Genomic DNA, 18,489 nt, shown 5'->3' on the forward strand with positions numbered 1-18,489 from the left:
CTGGATTCATATCCAAATCAGTATGAACAACGTGTCTTCCGGTCAAAAATTGGAATCTCGTATGAATCCAGCTAAAGGTTCTGGCTTATTTATTTCACTGAAAAACTGTTTTTTTTTTCAGTGTGTGTGTTTTTTTTTTTTTTTTTTTTTTTTTTTTTTTTTTTTTTTTTTTTTTTCCCCAACCCCAAGGTATTTATTGAGCATGGTGCTGCCACCTCTCTAGCTTTTTACAAAACAAATGCAATTTTTGGAGATCCTCTCTAGACTTCTTAAGTTCATATACCAGCATTTAAATGTTCCATCTTCTTTTCCTACATTGTTTACAATGACAATATTTGAACATGTGAACATGGCTCCTGCATTATAAGAATGAAAAAGAATGAAAAATAATGGCACCATTCAAACTCTTACCCACTTATACATCTTGGGTTCTGACTTTCCCTTTTTGCCAAAGCAACTCACTGGGAATTTTCATGAAGTAGTTTGTCAGGATAGAAATCTTCCTCAGAAGATTTCTCCCTTCCAGATTATAGTTTAATTGCACTTTAATTGACTCTTTCGATCGGACTCATCCCACCTGACATTAGACATGCAATAGATGTGCATAAATTAAGCAACCAAGTCTTCTCCGGCGTCAATAATTAGAATGGAATACTTTTGAAATTTCTCTGTTCTTGAAAGCAAGTTAAATCACAGTCAGCTTTTATTTCTCCCTGCATATATTTGAAAGAAAAAGGGCTCTTGTCAGAGTGGAATAAAATTTCAGAATTTTCCAAAGGGCTCTCCCTAGTACAGCTTACTTACCATCTTTGTTATTGATGGCTACTTTTATCAGTAATGAATCATATTCTACATGACTAACCTAATAAATAGTATCACATCCCAAAACTCCATGTAAAGCGCCAATAAAAATCACAGCAAGCAGGTGTTCTCTGCCTAAGCAAGAAATTATTGCCTGTAATCTTTCTGAACTAATGTAATATTCCCAAATCTAAAAGGTTTTCAGCTGAGAACAAAGAGGTTCTCTTTAAGGAAGGACATTTTATAACTATTTCTAAGTTAAGGGTATCAGGGACACCTCCTCCAAATACGCAGAAAACAGTCTGCATTGCTGAGTCCTCACAAAAGTGTCATAACACTGACTTTGAGAGCTGGAACGAGCAGTGTGACAAAGCACATCCACTGATTCATGATACAAACCTTCACGATTGTCTTCTAGTAACAGAAGTGAATGTAACGAATCTTTAAACATATGACAACATGACTATTTTCCTGTTGACTTACCAGAAGTTATTGCCTCTAAGTTTATTTATATAGGGTATATTTTCAGGGTATTTCTCAAGTCACAATTGATTCTAATGTAACACATTTTATCAAAATTTTTGCCATTCAAGTCTGAATCAACGAATTTATATGCACATATCAATAGCTAAAACAATGTCGATTAGCAATAATGAAACAGAAATGCAGGCAGCTGTCACAAGAAGACTGGCTGTACATCTCTACAGTGTTGTAGTCTATAAAACAATCACTGTTGAGATGTGAGGCTGGTGTACCTGACTTATCATCACTGCATAGCACAGGCTGCTGTTACTGCTCTTGTTTCTCTTGTTCCACCTCCACTCCCAGACACCAGGGGGGTGTCCTGACCTAGTTCATCCTAACAATGTCAGAAATGTACACCTATTCTGCAGACGATACAATCATTTTCCCTTTCCCCTGCTCCTCTAGTTCCAGAAAACCTTTGCAAGGTCTTACTGGAAAACTAATTACAAAATCATGTCCTGCTCCACTACTGTGGCATCCCTAAAGCCCCACTGAATGGAAGCTTTTCCAGATCATTTGCAGTATGTAATTGCTCCTCTTTATGATTTAAAGTAACTCACATGATGTTTCATACACAAACACGAGAAAAACCTTGAGACAAGATTGATTTTAACTGATACTGCTTTGAAACATGGCACTAATATAGAATATGAGATTTAAAGGGAACTTCACACTTCAACGCAAAATGCATAACACTTACGGGAGTAAAATGTTTCTACAACCAAACAAATCTATCACCACTAGTTTCCTTAAATTATTGAACTCATCCATCCCCCATAGGTTCAGAATAAGGAATTTCCTTTAGAAGCTTCACCTCGCTTCTTGAAGAAATGGAAATCTTCAAATAATTTTGAAGTGGTAATATTCCCCTGTATATTACCACTGAATAGTCCCCTGACTAAGACTGAAAGCCTTAGTTCATGAATGGGTCTCTACAAAAGAAACAATCTGCTAGAATTAACTATTTTCTGCAGCATAATCAGGAATTCAGACCCCAGGAATTTTCACTGTTATTACATGGGAGAACAGTAAGGGTTTCTGCCAAAAAAGTAGAAAACTTAGTGCGCTCTCACCATAGCCTGTGCATTTTAATGATAGACACCTGTTCAAGTACTTGGACAACTTCAACATACTCCTTTGGACCTTCCAAAGTATATCTCATTAACTCCAAACACAAGCTATTAGGTTTATGTTAACATTGAAAGCTTTGTCTTACCTACCTCTCCAGCTCTTCGGAGACCGTGACCTTGTCTTAAAAAGCTGTAAAATGCTCTTTAAAATGAGGGACACCTTACACTGATTCTTTGTGACTGGCAGGACATGAACTGCAAGGTATAGGCACAGAGCTGGATCTATTTCTTCTCTATCACAGCAAAAGGAGAAAGATTGCCAAAGAGTCCTCTGGTTTTCAACTGGCATGAAGTTTTTTAATATGGAAGAAACATGGTTTGGAAACAACTAGGGAGAAACTAATGTCTGATTTTCCAACCTGTGTTCACTAAATTTGTTTCTTACCAACTGAAAAGGACATTTTCTTATAAGGGCAGAAAATACTTGCTTGATGCTCTTTACATTATGGGTCAACAACTGACGTTCTGGGTTTGTTTGGACCTGAAATCTAATTTCCTTCTGAAGACAGTGCAGAGACTCTTTTGCTCTACTGGACCTTCACAGAATGACATGCATCACTGCTGTTTCTGTTTAAAAGACAGACCAGTATTAAATATTCTTGAGAAATACACTAATACCAGAAAGAAGTAGATTATGCTGCTCTGTTCACGGTCAAGCACAGCAGACATAGCTGCTACAGCATTCACATGATCTTGTCAGGTGGGAGTGAGATCTTTACATAGGCAGGGGTCATCTTTTAATTTCATACAAAGACAATGAGAGTACAGTCACTTATTGCAAAACAGGATGAAGACTGTCCTAGGCAGATGTGCATTGCTCTGGTTACCTTATCACTAGTTATGCTTCTCTTTTTTTTTGGTTGATTTGCTGGTAGTAGCACATGCAAGTCAGCAGCTGTGGGCAGACCAGGTTTCACAACTGTCATGAGTGTTTCTTCAGGTATACTGGTCTCCTGTGAAGACAGCAAAGGCACACTTTGTATTTTATATAAAACACATAAGTAACTCCACATATGGCCTTTAGACTTTGGTGCTCAGATCCTTAATATTTAAAAGGAATTACACTAGAAGCTGAAACATGAACAAAGCCAAACATAAATGTACTGAAATGTGAGTTGCCCTTTGAATATTGAAAGACCTAAGTGTTGTTATCACATTAAAGTAATTCAGTGGCATTGTGAAAAGAAGCAAAATGAAGAGGTTTTAAAGTGCTATCAAAACTCTGCAATGGCTGAGCATTTCTAAGGTAACATTAAAAAAAAAATCTTAAGTGAGTTAGGGTCCTTTGTGGCCAGTCAGACACAGTGTAGACTTAGTAGTGTGTATTCATTACAGCTAACTTTAGCTTTTGAAGGTTACTTAGGAAGGTGCTTAATGGACACGGAGAAGCCTTCCAATATGAGACTAAGAACACTCAGGTTCAGTTCCTGAAATTGTAATGAATACCTTCATTCTTCTGATGAAAGTGAAGTGCATCTCTTTGTAAAATAGTCTGTACAAATTCAGATTTTAGTACCAAATTTCTCCATATTTTGTACAATGCAGCCACACAATTCTAATGACCATGGGCACTTTCCTTAGCCTTCCTCAAACAGATTCTGAAATTCCATTAAATTGTTCATATACCTTGGCAAAGGTTTTAGTAACTATTAAGATGCAAGAGCTATTTTATAGGGGACTGAAATATTTTTTGACTGACACTGGTGGAAGTCATTATGGAATGAGTTTAAGTTGATAAAAGCAAGAAATTAATTTGACATTTGACAAGAATCTCGAAAAAAAAAAAAAAAAAAAAAAAGGCAGGAAACTCTATAAAGTCAAAAGGTTCCTAACCTGATTTGCACGATTGCAAATCCAGGAAAAGTAAATAATTTCAAAATTCAAATATTTTGTAAACAATATCAAGCAGTGATACCTCAGTGCTACTGCCCTCATGAAAGCCCAGTGTGTGCTCCCTCAGATGCTTGGCAGAGTGTGTGCTTGAAGAGCTCTTGAGCTCAAAGTTTCCATGAGGTGATCTAATGCCACAGCACTACTGCATAGTTTGTTTTCGGTTTAATCTACAGGATTCAGCTGTTCCAAATCCACATTTCTTTTGTGAACATGCTCTAAAAACCAGCTGTACAAATTGTGTGCCTAAATATTACACATAATTTTCAAAGTTACAGAGCAGGCATAGTAAATTCTTTATTTCTGCTTTGTTTTTACACAAAGATGATGTTTTTTATATTACACATTGCTTAGCTTCTAAATCTATCACATTTAAGCTACTTAACTCTTCCTGCTTTGGAGTCAGCAGTGTTTGCTAATATGCCTAATCCCAGAGAGCAATATTTAGTATTAATTGCCAATTAGGCTGTGTTAGACCTAAACTGTCTGTGTTACAATATCATCATCAACAGCTTGCACTTAGAAGTGACACCAGGCTCAACCTTGCTTGAAATGTGGCTTATGAGGTTCACTTTATTATTTTGCTCTGCCTCCACTACAAAATACCTTCTAAATAAGAAGGTATTAACTTAACCTTCAAGCTTTATGACTGGTGAGGGAACATTTTAGGACCAATCTGAAAGAATACCTTTGCAAGAAGCCGTGTCACTACCCGCCCAATGTCTTCCCTCCACTCTGGTATGTCGGGGTTGTACATGTCCAGGTGCTTAGTAAACTTCAGAGGAAGAACATGAAAATTATCTGGAAAAAAACCAAAAAGAAACAGCAAGAAATAAACTAGATAGCAAAACGGGTTTGATAGAATGAAAAGGTGAAAGTCTCTATTTAGCACTTTCTGCTGTGCAGCACAGCAGTATCTAGGACCCTTGCTGCTCTCTGTTATCAGGTGTTCAATTTCTTTCTGTATTTTAATCAACATCATGAAAATTGCGCCCAAAGACTGAAAAAAGGAGGAAGAAAAAGAAACTAAACAGATTTACATACATGCTCTGGGGGTCATCATGTTCCCAAAATTTTTCCTCTAGGTCAGCAAGGGAGTATTAAAAAGAAGCCATTGGTTTCTTTTATTTGAAATGATAATGTACCAATGGCCTTTATTCTCACTGAATCATAATCATGTGGGGGTTTTTCCACTACACGTTTCTGTTTTCCATATAAAATGAATATTTTACTTCATAAATCAGATATGAAAAGAAGAACAGAAATGATATGACATCTTCTCCCTTCCAAGAAAAAAAACAATAAAGGAACATCCACAATATTTCTCTGAATATTGACAAAAATATCTGAAATATTAGAAATGGGTTGATCCTCCAAAAGCAGACTCTAAAGTCTTCCCTTTTTCCCTACAGTATCCTTGGATGAAAACCTAGGGAACCTAATGCAAAGCAGGGCTAGAGAACCTCTGGAATACAGAAGTCAAACCTGATTCTCCCCAGTATTTCCAACAGGATTTTATTTAAACATGGCTTTCTTTTTCAAAAATTTCTTTATTTTCCTGATGGCCAGTACTTTCATGCTCTTGATATCACGATTGACAAAAGAAGCACTGGCAGCCATTGATGTAGTCACACTAAGAGGGTTATACTTCTAAAGATTTCTAAAAAAGCTGATGCATTTATAAGTGGTAGCATAAATGTTATATCCATTTGTCTTAGAAAGAGAGAAGGTTCATAAAAGCACCATTTAGCATAAGTGGGGGTTTTGCCATTATTTCAAATTAGTAAGTATACTAAAAGCAAAAATAACAGAACCTTCTTCAGACAATAGAGATGTATCACATCTTGTATTGCATGGTATCTGAAGGCTTTTAGCTCTGCATTAAAATAAAAGCTTTTATACTTATCACAATTCCCACATGTGACAGCACAAATACAAATGTAAATAATTTCCCAGCACTACATTTTCCACAGTTTATTATGCCTTGTCACCACATTATAAAACACAAAAAAATCCACACCAGGGCACAGTGTGGAACAAGAGCTGAAGGGTTATTTAATAATTACAGCAGAGCTATATTTGATCCAAAATCTCAGATAAACATCATGGTAGCAGTGACATATTGTGATAAAAGGCAATTATTTGACATGGCTTTCAATGCTGAGAGCATATACACAACTACATTTTTCTTTTTTTCAGAGGTATTTAGATTATTTTACTTACAAATTCTGGAAAACTTTCTAGTCACAGGCCAAAATAACACTTAAATACATATAGGAACCACATCTGGGAACACATCTGGGAACCCCAGTAATATTTAAAATAAGCAAAGGAAACAAAATGTCTGAGATTAAACCTCCCATACAATCCCACTGTTCAGCTTTGTGGAGTTATTTAGAAACCGTTCATGCCTCTAATTAAAACAATTAAATCTGGCATTAGATATGATTTTACAACAGGTTCACTTGTGGTAGGGCTGGCTTTAGATGTCCAATAAAAATACATATGAAACAAAAATAAAGGAAAAAGACTAACGTCTCACCAAAAACGTGGACAACTTTTGAGTCCTGAAGCATAGAGCTTCCACAGGAAACTTGCACTGTAACTCTGACATCGCCTGTCTCAGCAAATTTTGTCACCAGAAAACTCTCCAATGTAAGCAGTGGCTTTAGAAAAACAAAGAATGGTTGAAAACAGAATTTCAGCAAGAACCATGAAAACAGTGCTGGAAGAGACTGTTGTTAAAAATATCACCAAAGAAATTTCACATCAAATTTATTTTTTTTCAATATTTTATCAAATTGATCAATTACAATTTTCAATATAGAATTTTTCTTTCCCTACAAGGATTCTATATATAATCAGAATAGCAGCCAGACTAGGAAAATATTTCTTTTAGAGTAATTTGTTGAGTATTAGGTTTTCAGTCAGATCCCACTAAAATTAATAGAGTCTGAGGGAGACGCAACAATCTCTACAAGATTATATGAAGCAAGTCATTTGCCTCAAAAATGTAGGGTATGTCAGGGTCAAAAGGATTAATGCTGTCAAGTTAGAGCACCAGCCCAGAGTAACCTCTAAGGTGGAGCTGAGATACTCTGTTCCCTTACCACATCCTTAAGAATTACAAAACCCTTCACGAGACCTGCAGTGCCTGCTCTTGCAATGGCAAAGTCAATAATGATGAACAGATAGAGGCTGGGATTATGGTAGACAGCACATTCACAAGAAGAAAGTTCACTGCAATGCTTTGAAGCATTCCTCTGTCACACTTAGTCTGCCTCATAAAGAAAATATTTTACTTATCTGTTATTGAAAAAATTACCTTAAAAGAAATTCACCCAGCTATACAATAAATATTCCTGATAGAAATACCCGCTCCAGGACATGTTTATATAGACTTTGATCCCCAAATGAATAATACTAGATTGTTTGAATGCTCTCAATGTTCTGATATCCTTTAAGATAACACATTTATTTTTGATATGACAGTTATTTTAGACTCCCAGAAAATATTTATCCATAGAATGAAAAAAAAAACCCCAACCTATTTTTTATATATATATATACATACATACATATATATATATATATTTGTTCAGCACTTTAATTTACATCACTCGCATTATTAGCTTCGAAGTGCATAAATTCAAGTTTCATCATTCACCAGTTATAATCCCAAATCCATCCCCCTCTACAAGTTGTAGTTTTTTCACAGGTAATGAAGTAGAATAAATTGTTGTTTCCCCCCACAAAGAAAACAGTTTAGAAATTGAAAGAAAGGGACAACCTTTATTGGAAAAAGATTGAAATAATCTCAGTCAAAACCACTTGTGTACCTGAAGATTGTTTCCTATCCACCAGTAGAAAACTGTCAAATTCGGGTTCTTAGGCAGTATGATGGCTGTCAGGTTCACCTCCTGGTTTCTCCCAATAACTGGAACTACTTCTAAATTTAAAGCCTGGAGTGGAGCTGAACAAAGTTCCAAAAATATCATTGAACAAGAATCCATCAATTTATTAACACCTCCTTCCCCAAAATCCTCCCACCTGCTCATCCTAAGGGCCTGAATTTATTTTTCCCTCCCTTCTTTCCTCCCTCTTTTACATCCATGTTGAAATCTATTGACATAATTGGAAAGACCTCATTTCAACCAAAAAACATCCCTCAGATCACCCCAAAACCCCTCAAACAAATTCTTAAAGCAATAAGACAGATCAACAAAATGCACTTTTCTCATGCCCATTCTTTTCATTCATGTCCAATTCTAGAACACATAAGCAAATATTCCAGTTAAAAAGTGAAAAAGGCAATCTCAGCTTTTTTTTTTTTTTTTTTAACTTCATAACAAAAGATCAAATGAATAGAAATCTAACAAATCTCAAATTGCTAAGAGAAAAGCAGAGAACTGAAAAAGAATGCTGCTGACTACTCATTTTCATTATAAAATATCAGCTGTTAGGCTCACACCACACAAAAAAAATCTCATTAATGCATGCTTTAAAATAGATGTGTACATCAGGGGAGCATTTATTTGCAAATCAAATTAGATAACCTCTGGTCTCCAAAATGTGCCTTAGAGTAAGTTTATTCCTTTCTAAACTACCAAAACCATAAACATTATTATTTGTTTAAAAGAAATGCATCATTACAATGGTTTTATCTGCTTGTAAGTGTTGTGTTTATTAGTGTTGTGCTGCTTCGCAGTACAATAACTGTGCTGAAAGAAAATCTCTCCCTCAGAGGTTTCCCAGTATATCTTTATCAGAATGTCTGAAGGTAAAAGCTTTTTAAAGGTACAATGTAGTAACTAGAATTTCTTAAGTTCTTCACCTACCCTAATGACCTGGGATACAAAACCACTGTACAGCTCAACGTTCATTCATTATACAGAATAAATACTGACCCATCCATTTCTGTTCCATTCTAAATATCTTTTAACTTATTCAGTGGTTTTTCATCTCAGTGCAAACTTAAAGGTAATTAACACTGGTCTAAAGTGTTTCTTTTATTTTGTATCAGGAACTGAATCATTGCTCGTTCACTTCTAATTCACTTTGACTAAACTGACTGAACTTCTGAGAGCAAGTTGTCCAAACTCCTTTTCCACCTCACTTCACCTGGTCCATGTGGTGCTTCATCTGAATGTAAGGCTCTGCTTTCACTCTGCATTTTCTCCAATAACTCTTTAACCACCTACATGAATTCAAGAAATGCCGGGGGCTTTAACAATTTATTTTCTCAGTAGCTTCCAGAGGAGTAAAAATGCTTCTCTGGTGACAGTCTTGAAGAAAATTCAGAAATGTTACGAATTTCATTAAATTCGTTCCTCCTAGAAATACATTTTCCTTTTGGAAGGATCAGAGAAATTTTTTTTGCTTTTGCCATAAATTTGTATTTTCACAGAGAAAACTGATCACTTTGAGATATAATATTGTTCCCAAAGAAGATTTCTTTCTTTTCCACAATTTTTAAAGGCCAAGTTGTTTGGTACTTGAATGATGACTGTAATTTCAAGTTTGCTGTTTCTATATATTAAAGAGCTGAGAATAATTACTGCAAATCCTTCTGCTTATCTCTGTCACACAATTCCATAATGCATTTGAACGAGCTTCATAGCACCCTTAACAGTGTACAATAAAGACTGAAGTTACATGATTTCTATTTAACTAAGGTAACATTTCAGTAGTTTCAAAATTTCCACACTATAATGGTCATGATTCCATTAAAAATAAAATGCATGCAGCATATGTATTAATACATGTATGTAGTATGTAATAATTTATGTAGGTAGTTCTTAATTTATTTTATTTTGAGTTCTTGGGCCTATACAGTTGCCTACTCACATTTGTGCTAATTCTAATTTCTCTTGCAGTTCATTAGAAAGTTGTAGATTGTTTAATCTGGATCAGAGAGTATGACTTGGATGACTGGCCAAAATTCTTATAATTGTCCCGCATTACAGAGCATCCCATAGCAACCTGGCAGAAGTGAAAAATATTTCCTCTACAATTTGCCTCTGAAAAAAATTCCCTGGGAATAATACATCAGTTGGAGACTGCTGACTCCTGAAAGCAGGATTCTATAGAGATTCCTGTTTTTATGGTATTCCACTGTGAAAAAGGTCCCTTAATGGCTATTAGTGTTTCACTAGAAATTGCAGTTTAATTAGTCCCAACTAATTTCCTCAAATCTTGCAATTTACCCAAAAAAATTAAACAGAGCAAATCACATGGAAAGCATTTACTCAAGCAGGCTGTGTAACACACTTCCATGAGTCTGCTAGCCCCTGTGCAGCATCCAAAGGCAGGCTCAGGAAGGGATCACATCTCAGTGCTCTGCTGCCTCTGCACTTCAGCACCAAAGTCCTCCTAATGCACTAATCATTTACTTGTCTGAAATAACTCTCTTTTCTGCAATTTTACAATCTGCTGCATAAAAGAAAATCATCATCTTTTAGTTTTACTGTTTATCTTAACATAGGCCATATTAAAAGCACACTTTGAGAAAGTCTTCTGCTTTCCATCAGGGCTTGCTACTGCTTGTCATTCTCTGAAGGGTTAGAAGTTATTCTTGGAGAGAAGGATGTCACACAGAGTTTTTTCCTGCTCACTGCTTGTATAGATCTACTATTTCTGTGCCTACTCCACTTCTCAGCACCTAGAAGCTTCTAAAAAGTAACAGTGAAGCTCTAAGTAATTTATCTGAGCTCTCTGGAGTTGTCAAATGATTAAAAAAACAAATATAACAAAGAAACTGATAATGACACTGGAGGTGTAAAATTTGATTGATTCTTTCTGCTTGATATTAACAGGAGATTGGTCTTTACATGAATGTGTTTGGCTTAATCTGCTAACCAAAGAAGAACTGGAAACTCTGAATTGAAGAGCACTGACTAGCAAAATACATAAATATCAGCAGTCACTAGACAAGTTGACATAAAGCAGATGGCTCTGTGTACAAGCCGGTATATGGCTCCAGTGATTTCCATTGCTTTGGGATTAGGATGGAAGACACACCACTCACAACAGAGGGAAACAGACACCTGGAGAATGCAAGATGAATATCTCTTCCTTTGATGGTACTCATTTCTGAATTTTTGACGCATCTGAAAACAGGCAATAGCTGTCCTGAATCTCAAAGGAAGAGGAAAAATCAGTTCCACTTTTGAGTACTCTTCTTCATTTCAGTTATGAGATGTCTTAGGTACATTAAGCTTGCAATGGTGCATGATATTCCCTGGGCCATGCTGTTCTTTATTTTATATCTGTTTGATTGGTTTTTTTCAGTCTTAATTAAGGAGAGGAAGAGAAGTATAAGTCAAGCAATACTGCCTGCAAACATGAAGTTATATCCAAGCACCATTGAAAACTCTGTGAGAATTAACTACCTAAAATTTAGATTTAGACTCACTGAGATTTCGACTATTTTTCAAAATCATACAAGAGCTCATATGTTTCCCAACATGTCTGTTAATTTGCTTTACACTGCACCTGGAAGCTTTACAAAGACATTGCTTGAAGTATTAAATTTTAGCTACTAAGGCTGACAAAGGAGTGTTGAATCAGGAAGATGGATCAAACCTGAAATTCATACTGAGATGCGCTTGTTATTTAAAAGATTAATAAACCATCCTTCTGCCAAATCCAAACAAAGCTAATTCTGACCTCCTACTGGATTAGGTTTACACGCCTCTGCATTAACAACACACAACACTACAAGGCTACATGAGGATATTAAAAAAAAAGTTTTCCCTAAATTGTGACTAGTAATTTTCTTTCCTACTTCAAAGCTGACATGAGGTTTTTCCAGAGTGGCAAAAGTAAGAAGACCAAAGAGCTGATTTACAGTTAACTTGGACGAACACCACAGCCTCGTCGTGCCCAGCCACATTCTCAGCCTTCACGGACACCCGGTAGATCCCAGGATTCTCGTAGCGGTGACGGATGGGCTCCCCAGTCATCGTCAGGTTCACGTAGATCGCCTTAAACCCGTCTCCAAGATCTACCTGGTACTTGGTACTCAATACATCACCCTAAAAGGAAAATACATCAAAAATATCTCAAATGGCCACGACCAAAAATAGACAGGATAAATGTTCATAACCTTTTAGGGAATCACAACAGCATTTTCAGCCCCAGCCAGACACCTTGACCCAATTGCAACAGCTGCAGTAAAACCACGACTGCCATGGCAATTGCATTAGTGCAACAGATGCTGTGTGCACTAATAGAGATAATACCATGTTTTCAGAGCAAGGTGCTACCTTAAAATTATATACCCCAGACCACTAACCAAGTTGTATGGCACAGAAACCATCACTCTTCTCTTAATGCAGCTGGACATTATGTAACATAATAGTGCAGACCACCCCAGGTTCAAAAGCGATGCTAGTGTGATTGTAAGTGACTGAAGACTGTTATTCTAGCAATCTACTACTCAACCCACAAGTTTCTAGCCTTTGCAATTAAAAAAGTAAAATTAATTGGTTTAGATGTTCTTTACAGCACCTTCCAGCCAAAGCTTCTTAGTGTCAACCACATGGCCTTCAAGACCCAAGCTGGGATCTTCACACAGAGTTTTATAGCATCACACTGTGCTACCAGCATGCCAAGAGCTAACATGCTCTCATGCAAAATTAGATGCATGCTTAATGAAGCACATCACTGAGCTGAGTTGGGAAACAGTTTAAAAGCCCAGTCAAATAATTCTGTCATGTGAAACATGTCATGGAATTTATAATTCATCATACTTCTGCTAAGTGCCCCTTTAAGTGACACTGTGTTCCTAAATTTAGGCCTAAAGTACCACAAGACTGATACCACTGTCAGAGGACAAACATGCCCATCACTCATGTTGTCATGGCACGGCTGCTAAAGAGAGAAATCAGGCCTGTGCCACATGGACTGGTGATCTGGATGCACTCAAAGGAAAATTCATTCTAGGTGTGAGCAGCAACACTTTCTCAATACTACTGGTAGCACTGCCTGAGTGAGAGGCCCTGCTTCCTTCATCTCCAGCACTGTGGATGTTCCTGCTTGCTTGCTAGGGATCATAGCTATCAGAATCATGCAATTCACACAGGCTGCAGAACCAGGCTTTGTAGAAAAGCCTCTTTGTTGTGAAAACACAAGTATTGATTTCAGAAACTTCCTTGCCTCTAGGAAAGAAATGTATACACCTATATGCTGGTCAAGTGACATGAAAGGCCATCAAAGCAGAAAAGGACTGACATTAAAGTATTCAAAAATCACTTAATTTCTCCAAAAGCCACTCTCTGAAATTGCTTTATTTCAAAATTTAATCCTAAAAGGCAGCACTAATGTAATTCCTTTCATGATGACAATGACGGCAATTGCAATAATCTCTCCAGGAAACTGGTGAATTACTCAGAGTTGGACACTTCTAAGATTTAGAAGGACAAGTGCTGGGCATCTTATCCAGCCCTGTGCTTTTTCCAAGAGAGGCTGGACCAGATGATCCTTGAGGTCCCTTTCAATCTGTCAGTCTATATTTCTATGATTCTTTGAAAAATCAAAGGAGGTATTCTGCCTAGAACCTACATACCCTGCCATTACAAAAGGAAGAAAAACATACTGTTATTTCCTCCTTTCATTATTTTGCAGTGTGGATGATTTTCTTCCATGTTTTATCACACGAAACAATGTTGTGTATAACGTAAAAAATGCCCATAATAAGAAACCTGTAGGATTATCAAACACCTAAGCACCATATTTCAAGATACATAAAGGACTGTGAAAGCCTCTTCAGAGTGAACAGTTTTTTTCCCAAATAGCATCTTTCTTTTAACAACAGAAGAGTAGAATTTTACAGAGGAGATAATATGCTATTCAAGTTTAAAGCAAAGAGATATCTCTTTGCCAGCAATGTGTTAGTAAGTAGAATCTCTTTAGATGACATTAGCTTGCATACAGTTCTTGTTCACTCTTTCTTATGCTAACAAGTATACATGCATATTTTTTCAGGTGAGGCAGAAACCAGCATTGAAAGACAATACAGGAAGGTTCTCTTAATATTTTATTCTAATAGCTTCCCTAGTGTAAAGATGAGGGTGCTGTCTTCAGGTATTCCTATTTCCTGACCAGTAAAGACAGAGAGAATGGAGAGAAAGCAAAACAGTGACAAAGGGAGGAGGCAGCTAAATCTATAAGGAAATGGGGCTTTCACTTCCATTAAAAATAGGAGATTATCATGACATTATTTATTGTATGAATCCATGTATTCAGCAAAAAAATTTGGGAAAAATTATGATCATGATTATGTATTCGTTATTATTTCTAAGGACAGTTGTAAACTGCTCAAATGTACCAGAAACCTTCTTCTGTTACTCTCTGATGTCTGGTATTCCTGCACCTAAAAACATGCATTCACTAGCAGAATAATTTTGTTCAACATGTTTTGGTTTGTTGTAGTAGAGCTGTCTTAAATTCAGTAATTGTTATGAATTCTCATTAGACTTTGTCATACAGATTAAGTCCTAAGCAATGTTCAGGACATTTGAGTTTAAATATTATTCTTAGCCATAGAGGGCACCAAACTGCTACATTTCTTCTAAATCTGTCTTCCTCTGATGTATGGAGCAAAGACTTCACCAAAAAACACAGCAAGGGATTCTCTTCAAGATCCCTTACATCTGAAGATTTGTGAATAATTTTAAACGTTTTTCATATTGCCACAGAGATTCATGAAAGCTTTAGTAGGAAAAAAGTCAAACTGCCAATCAAAATCATTAGAGTCCAAATTGCAACCAAATGCTCTAGGCTTAACAATAAACATTTTCAAACAAACTCTAAAAGGAGAAGGCAGCAGAACTTGCCACACAAACTGTTGGGGCACTGCATGCACAGGGCCTGCGAAGTATTAAGCAGCCCAATGTTCTGCACGTAACCTTCTTGATTCTATTACAGAAATAAATCCCAAGTGCTCGATTTATGTAACACAGGTTTGCCAAAATGTGTGAACTTCCTTCAAGTTCTTGCAAACCAGCGGGGTTAGCCAGGATTACAATACTCCAGTAACCTGAGCAGGGCAGTTATAGCCTAATGCTAAAAAACAAGCATGAGAAAACAAAGACATGCCAAATAATTCATCCAAAAGTTACTCGCTGCTGTTGGTCAGAGCCTTAGGTCATTATCTCTCAATAAGCAGGAAAAAACCTCATATTTTTGGCAACACAATTAATATATAAAAATATTCCTATGCTGAGCTATTTGCTGGTTTCTGTATAGCTTTGCCTCATTCCTTTCTGAAAGGCTGATTCTCAAAAACACCTAAACCCAAGTATTAAATGTTCTTGGTATTTCTGCTCTTCTCCGATACAGCAGTTGAAATTTTCAGTCCAAGAAGACTTTGGTAATCCAGTTATTCTGGCTTTCCAAGAAACCAGTGCCTTTTCTGCTGAAGAGACAAATCCTGTTCTGCAGGTAGAATTTGGAGGTTCAGAGTTTACTGGCTTGTCTTATTCACTTGAAATCAAGTTTTGATGTTTAGAAAGTTGTTAATCTTTGTCTCAGCACAGATTAATCTTCATTCAGCAGCAAAACAGGTAGGAATGAAACTAACCCTAAAATCAGTGATTCAACTTCCATGTAGCCAATGTTCATTACTACCTGCTCTTGTTGGACAATGAAGGTGATGTCTTCCCCAGGCCTAACAGCCAGACTTTCTTCTCTGATGTTGATCTGAAGTCCCTTGGGAGCAATCAATGGACACATATGGTGTGCTAAGTTCTGCTGCAGGTCCACTCCACCTTCACACACATTAGAAACAACTTTCCTGTACCTGCAAAAACAGTAAACAGTGGACACAGTGAATTGGAGCAAAAGTATGCCAGCAAAGGCACCAAATGCATGTGTAATTATAGTTACTGCATTTTCCTTCGGTTCACAAACAGACAAGATTGCAAATGATCAAAGCCAACTCACAATGCAAGTACTTTCATTAGGGACACTGCCTTTACTAGGGGAAATCTGCTGAAGAAAGAGGGTGTGGAGCATGATGAGAATTTCACTTGCGTGCATTGGAAGAGTCTGTTTCCCAACTTAGAAACATGCCAGACCAGCCCTTGGGGGCCTAGACAGTCTGCTGTTCTCTCTGCCATCCCCTTTTCCAGCATCCAAGTCTTCAATGCTCTAGAGGTGCTGGTTCAAATCCCAAAGATCACAAAGAAATTAGACCAAACAGCTTCTGCATTAACCCAGAACTAATTGCTTAACTGCTGCTTTCAAATCTATCCATTTCTTAAAACACTTAAAGCATTTGTTTAATATAACGGTATAAAAGAGTGAAAGGACTCACACTTTAAAAGTGCTAATAATTAAATAGTCTGATGTGTACAGTAATTATTTACAGATCACCTTCACACAGGTATGTTATTTTTAAACATCCTTTTAAATCAGAGTCGTATTTCATTCTTTTGAATTCTCATTCTGTATATCACAGCTGTCAGCCGCAACCCAAAAGGCAGCATTTTCCTCAGTAAGGTAAATATACACGGAGATGGGATTCTATTGCCAGATTGGACATTTCAGCATTTGGTTCTCATCTCCACAACCGACTGTGATGGTGTTATGATAAGCCAGAATAGATGCCAGCTGCAAGTTATTCTCAGCACAGACGTCAGACTACATTGTAGTGTATCTTCCATGCACTATTGTTTATAGTTACTAAAGCTTTCCTTTGATTCTGAGTGTTCCATATGGTCAGGAAAAGAATTCATTCTCCACAGAACTCCTTACCCTTACGGAAGTGAGAAACTTGGAAATTCTGTGAGATGTTGCCAGTTCCTTAAGAGTAATTCATTGGATCCAAACTGAAAATTACTCTGAACCCAAGAAATGAGCTAAAAGAAAAGGCTCTGAATGAACATTCCTATCAGAAATGTCATAATAGATATAAATATTACAAAAAAAAAATAATTCTGAAAGACAGCTCCCCCTCTTCTCAAATGGATTCATTTTTGAGCCACTGTGAACATGCAAAGCAATATTTTTCTTTCATTATTCCTGTAGGAAGCTTCTGCTCATGCTGTAAGTCAGAATCGGAACTTTTCCATTTCTCAGTTTTTGCAGTTTGCCTTATTTACATTTCATTGAATCATAGACTGATTTGGGTTGGAAGAGGCCTTAAAGATCATCTCATTCCAATCCCCCCGTCATGGACAGGGACACCTTCCACTCAAGTGGGTTGATGGGGTGGGGTTTCTCAAAGCCCCATCCAACCTGACCCTCAACAATTTCAGAGATGAGGAACCCCCAGCTTCTCTGGGCAACCTGTGCCAGTGTCTCACCACTCTCACAGTGAAGAATTTTTTGCTAATATCTAATCTAAACCTTCCCTCTTACAGTTTAAAGCCATTCCCCCTTGTCCTATCCTTACATGTCTTTGTGTAACGTCCCTCTCCATCTCCCTTATAAACTTCATTTAAGTATTTAAATACGAATTTCTTTCAAACCACATTTGAGGCTGTTGGTTGAAATATTCTGTCCCTCTCTGGAAGCCTCATTAAGCCTGTGAAATGGAAAATCAGCTTACCCAGTGCTGCTGGTGTAGGCCTGCCCCAACACACAGTCTTCAGGAGGTGCTTCTGGGTTAAACCAAAAGTCAGCAAAGCATTTGCTCGACTCTGACTTCAGAGGTGCAGAGCGCTCAAACCCATAATCACTGAAAAACATCAACACCAAAAGTGTTACTATCCCTTCTTCACTCACTTGGGGTGAATGAAACTACATTTTTCAAGGTCAATATATTTTTTCAGTGTTATTCTACTAGATGAACATACAAGTTGATGAAGCCAATTCTGTTCTAATTTCAGTGGAAGTTGTGTACACTTGGGGGAAAAACTGGTTGCAATTACTTTCTCAGTTCTGCAAAATTACCTCCCTTGGTAAAAAAAAGATTTTTTGAAGGTTTCCTTTGACACTCAGACCAACTTTTTTTTTTTTTTTTTTTTTTTTTTTGAATAGAAAGGGTTTGTTCGTCTTTAAAGTCAATGGTCATTTTTCAAGTCTTGATCAATAGAGAAAAACATCAGGATTTTGTTGTCAGGTGAAACAAATACTTAAACATGACATCATTTTTAAACGAATGCAAATGTTATTTAATAACAGGTTGCCTATTTGC

At 36.9% G+C, this 18,489-nt stretch overlaps 1 protein-coding gene across 2 annotated transcripts in view; it reads right to left on the reverse strand.

Moving 5' to 3' along the window:
* The window catches only part of SORCS2 (sortilin related VPS10 domain containing receptor 2), a gene marked incomplete at its 5' end in the record, with an annotated part of 544,971 nt that overhangs the window by 17,523 nt on the left and 508,959 nt on the right, over positions 1-18,489 (reverse strand). For both annotated transcript variants that reach the window (XM_083862198.1, XM_083862199.1), the window contains 7 exons: positions 3,284-3,409; positions 5,035-5,147; positions 6,889-7,012; positions 8,186-8,319; positions 12,196-12,382; positions 15,978-16,149; positions 17,902-18,030. In XM_083862198.1, the coding sequence (XP_083718324.1) occupies positions 3,284-3,409; positions 5,035-5,147; positions 6,889-7,012; positions 8,186-8,319; positions 12,196-12,382; positions 15,978-16,149; positions 17,902-18,030 (985 nt within the window). The remainder of the gene's footprint in view (positions 1-3,283; positions 3,410-5,034; positions 5,148-6,888; positions 7,013-8,185; positions 8,320-12,195; positions 12,383-15,977; positions 16,150-17,901; positions 18,031-18,489) is intronic.

The sequence above is a fragment of the Zosterops lateralis genome (genome assembly GCF_965231275.1).
Source record: "Zosterops lateralis genome assembly, chromosome: 5".
In the NCBI taxonomy this organism is placed as follows: Eukaryota; Metazoa; Chordata; class Aves; order Passeriformes; family Zosteropidae; genus Zosterops; species Zosterops lateralis.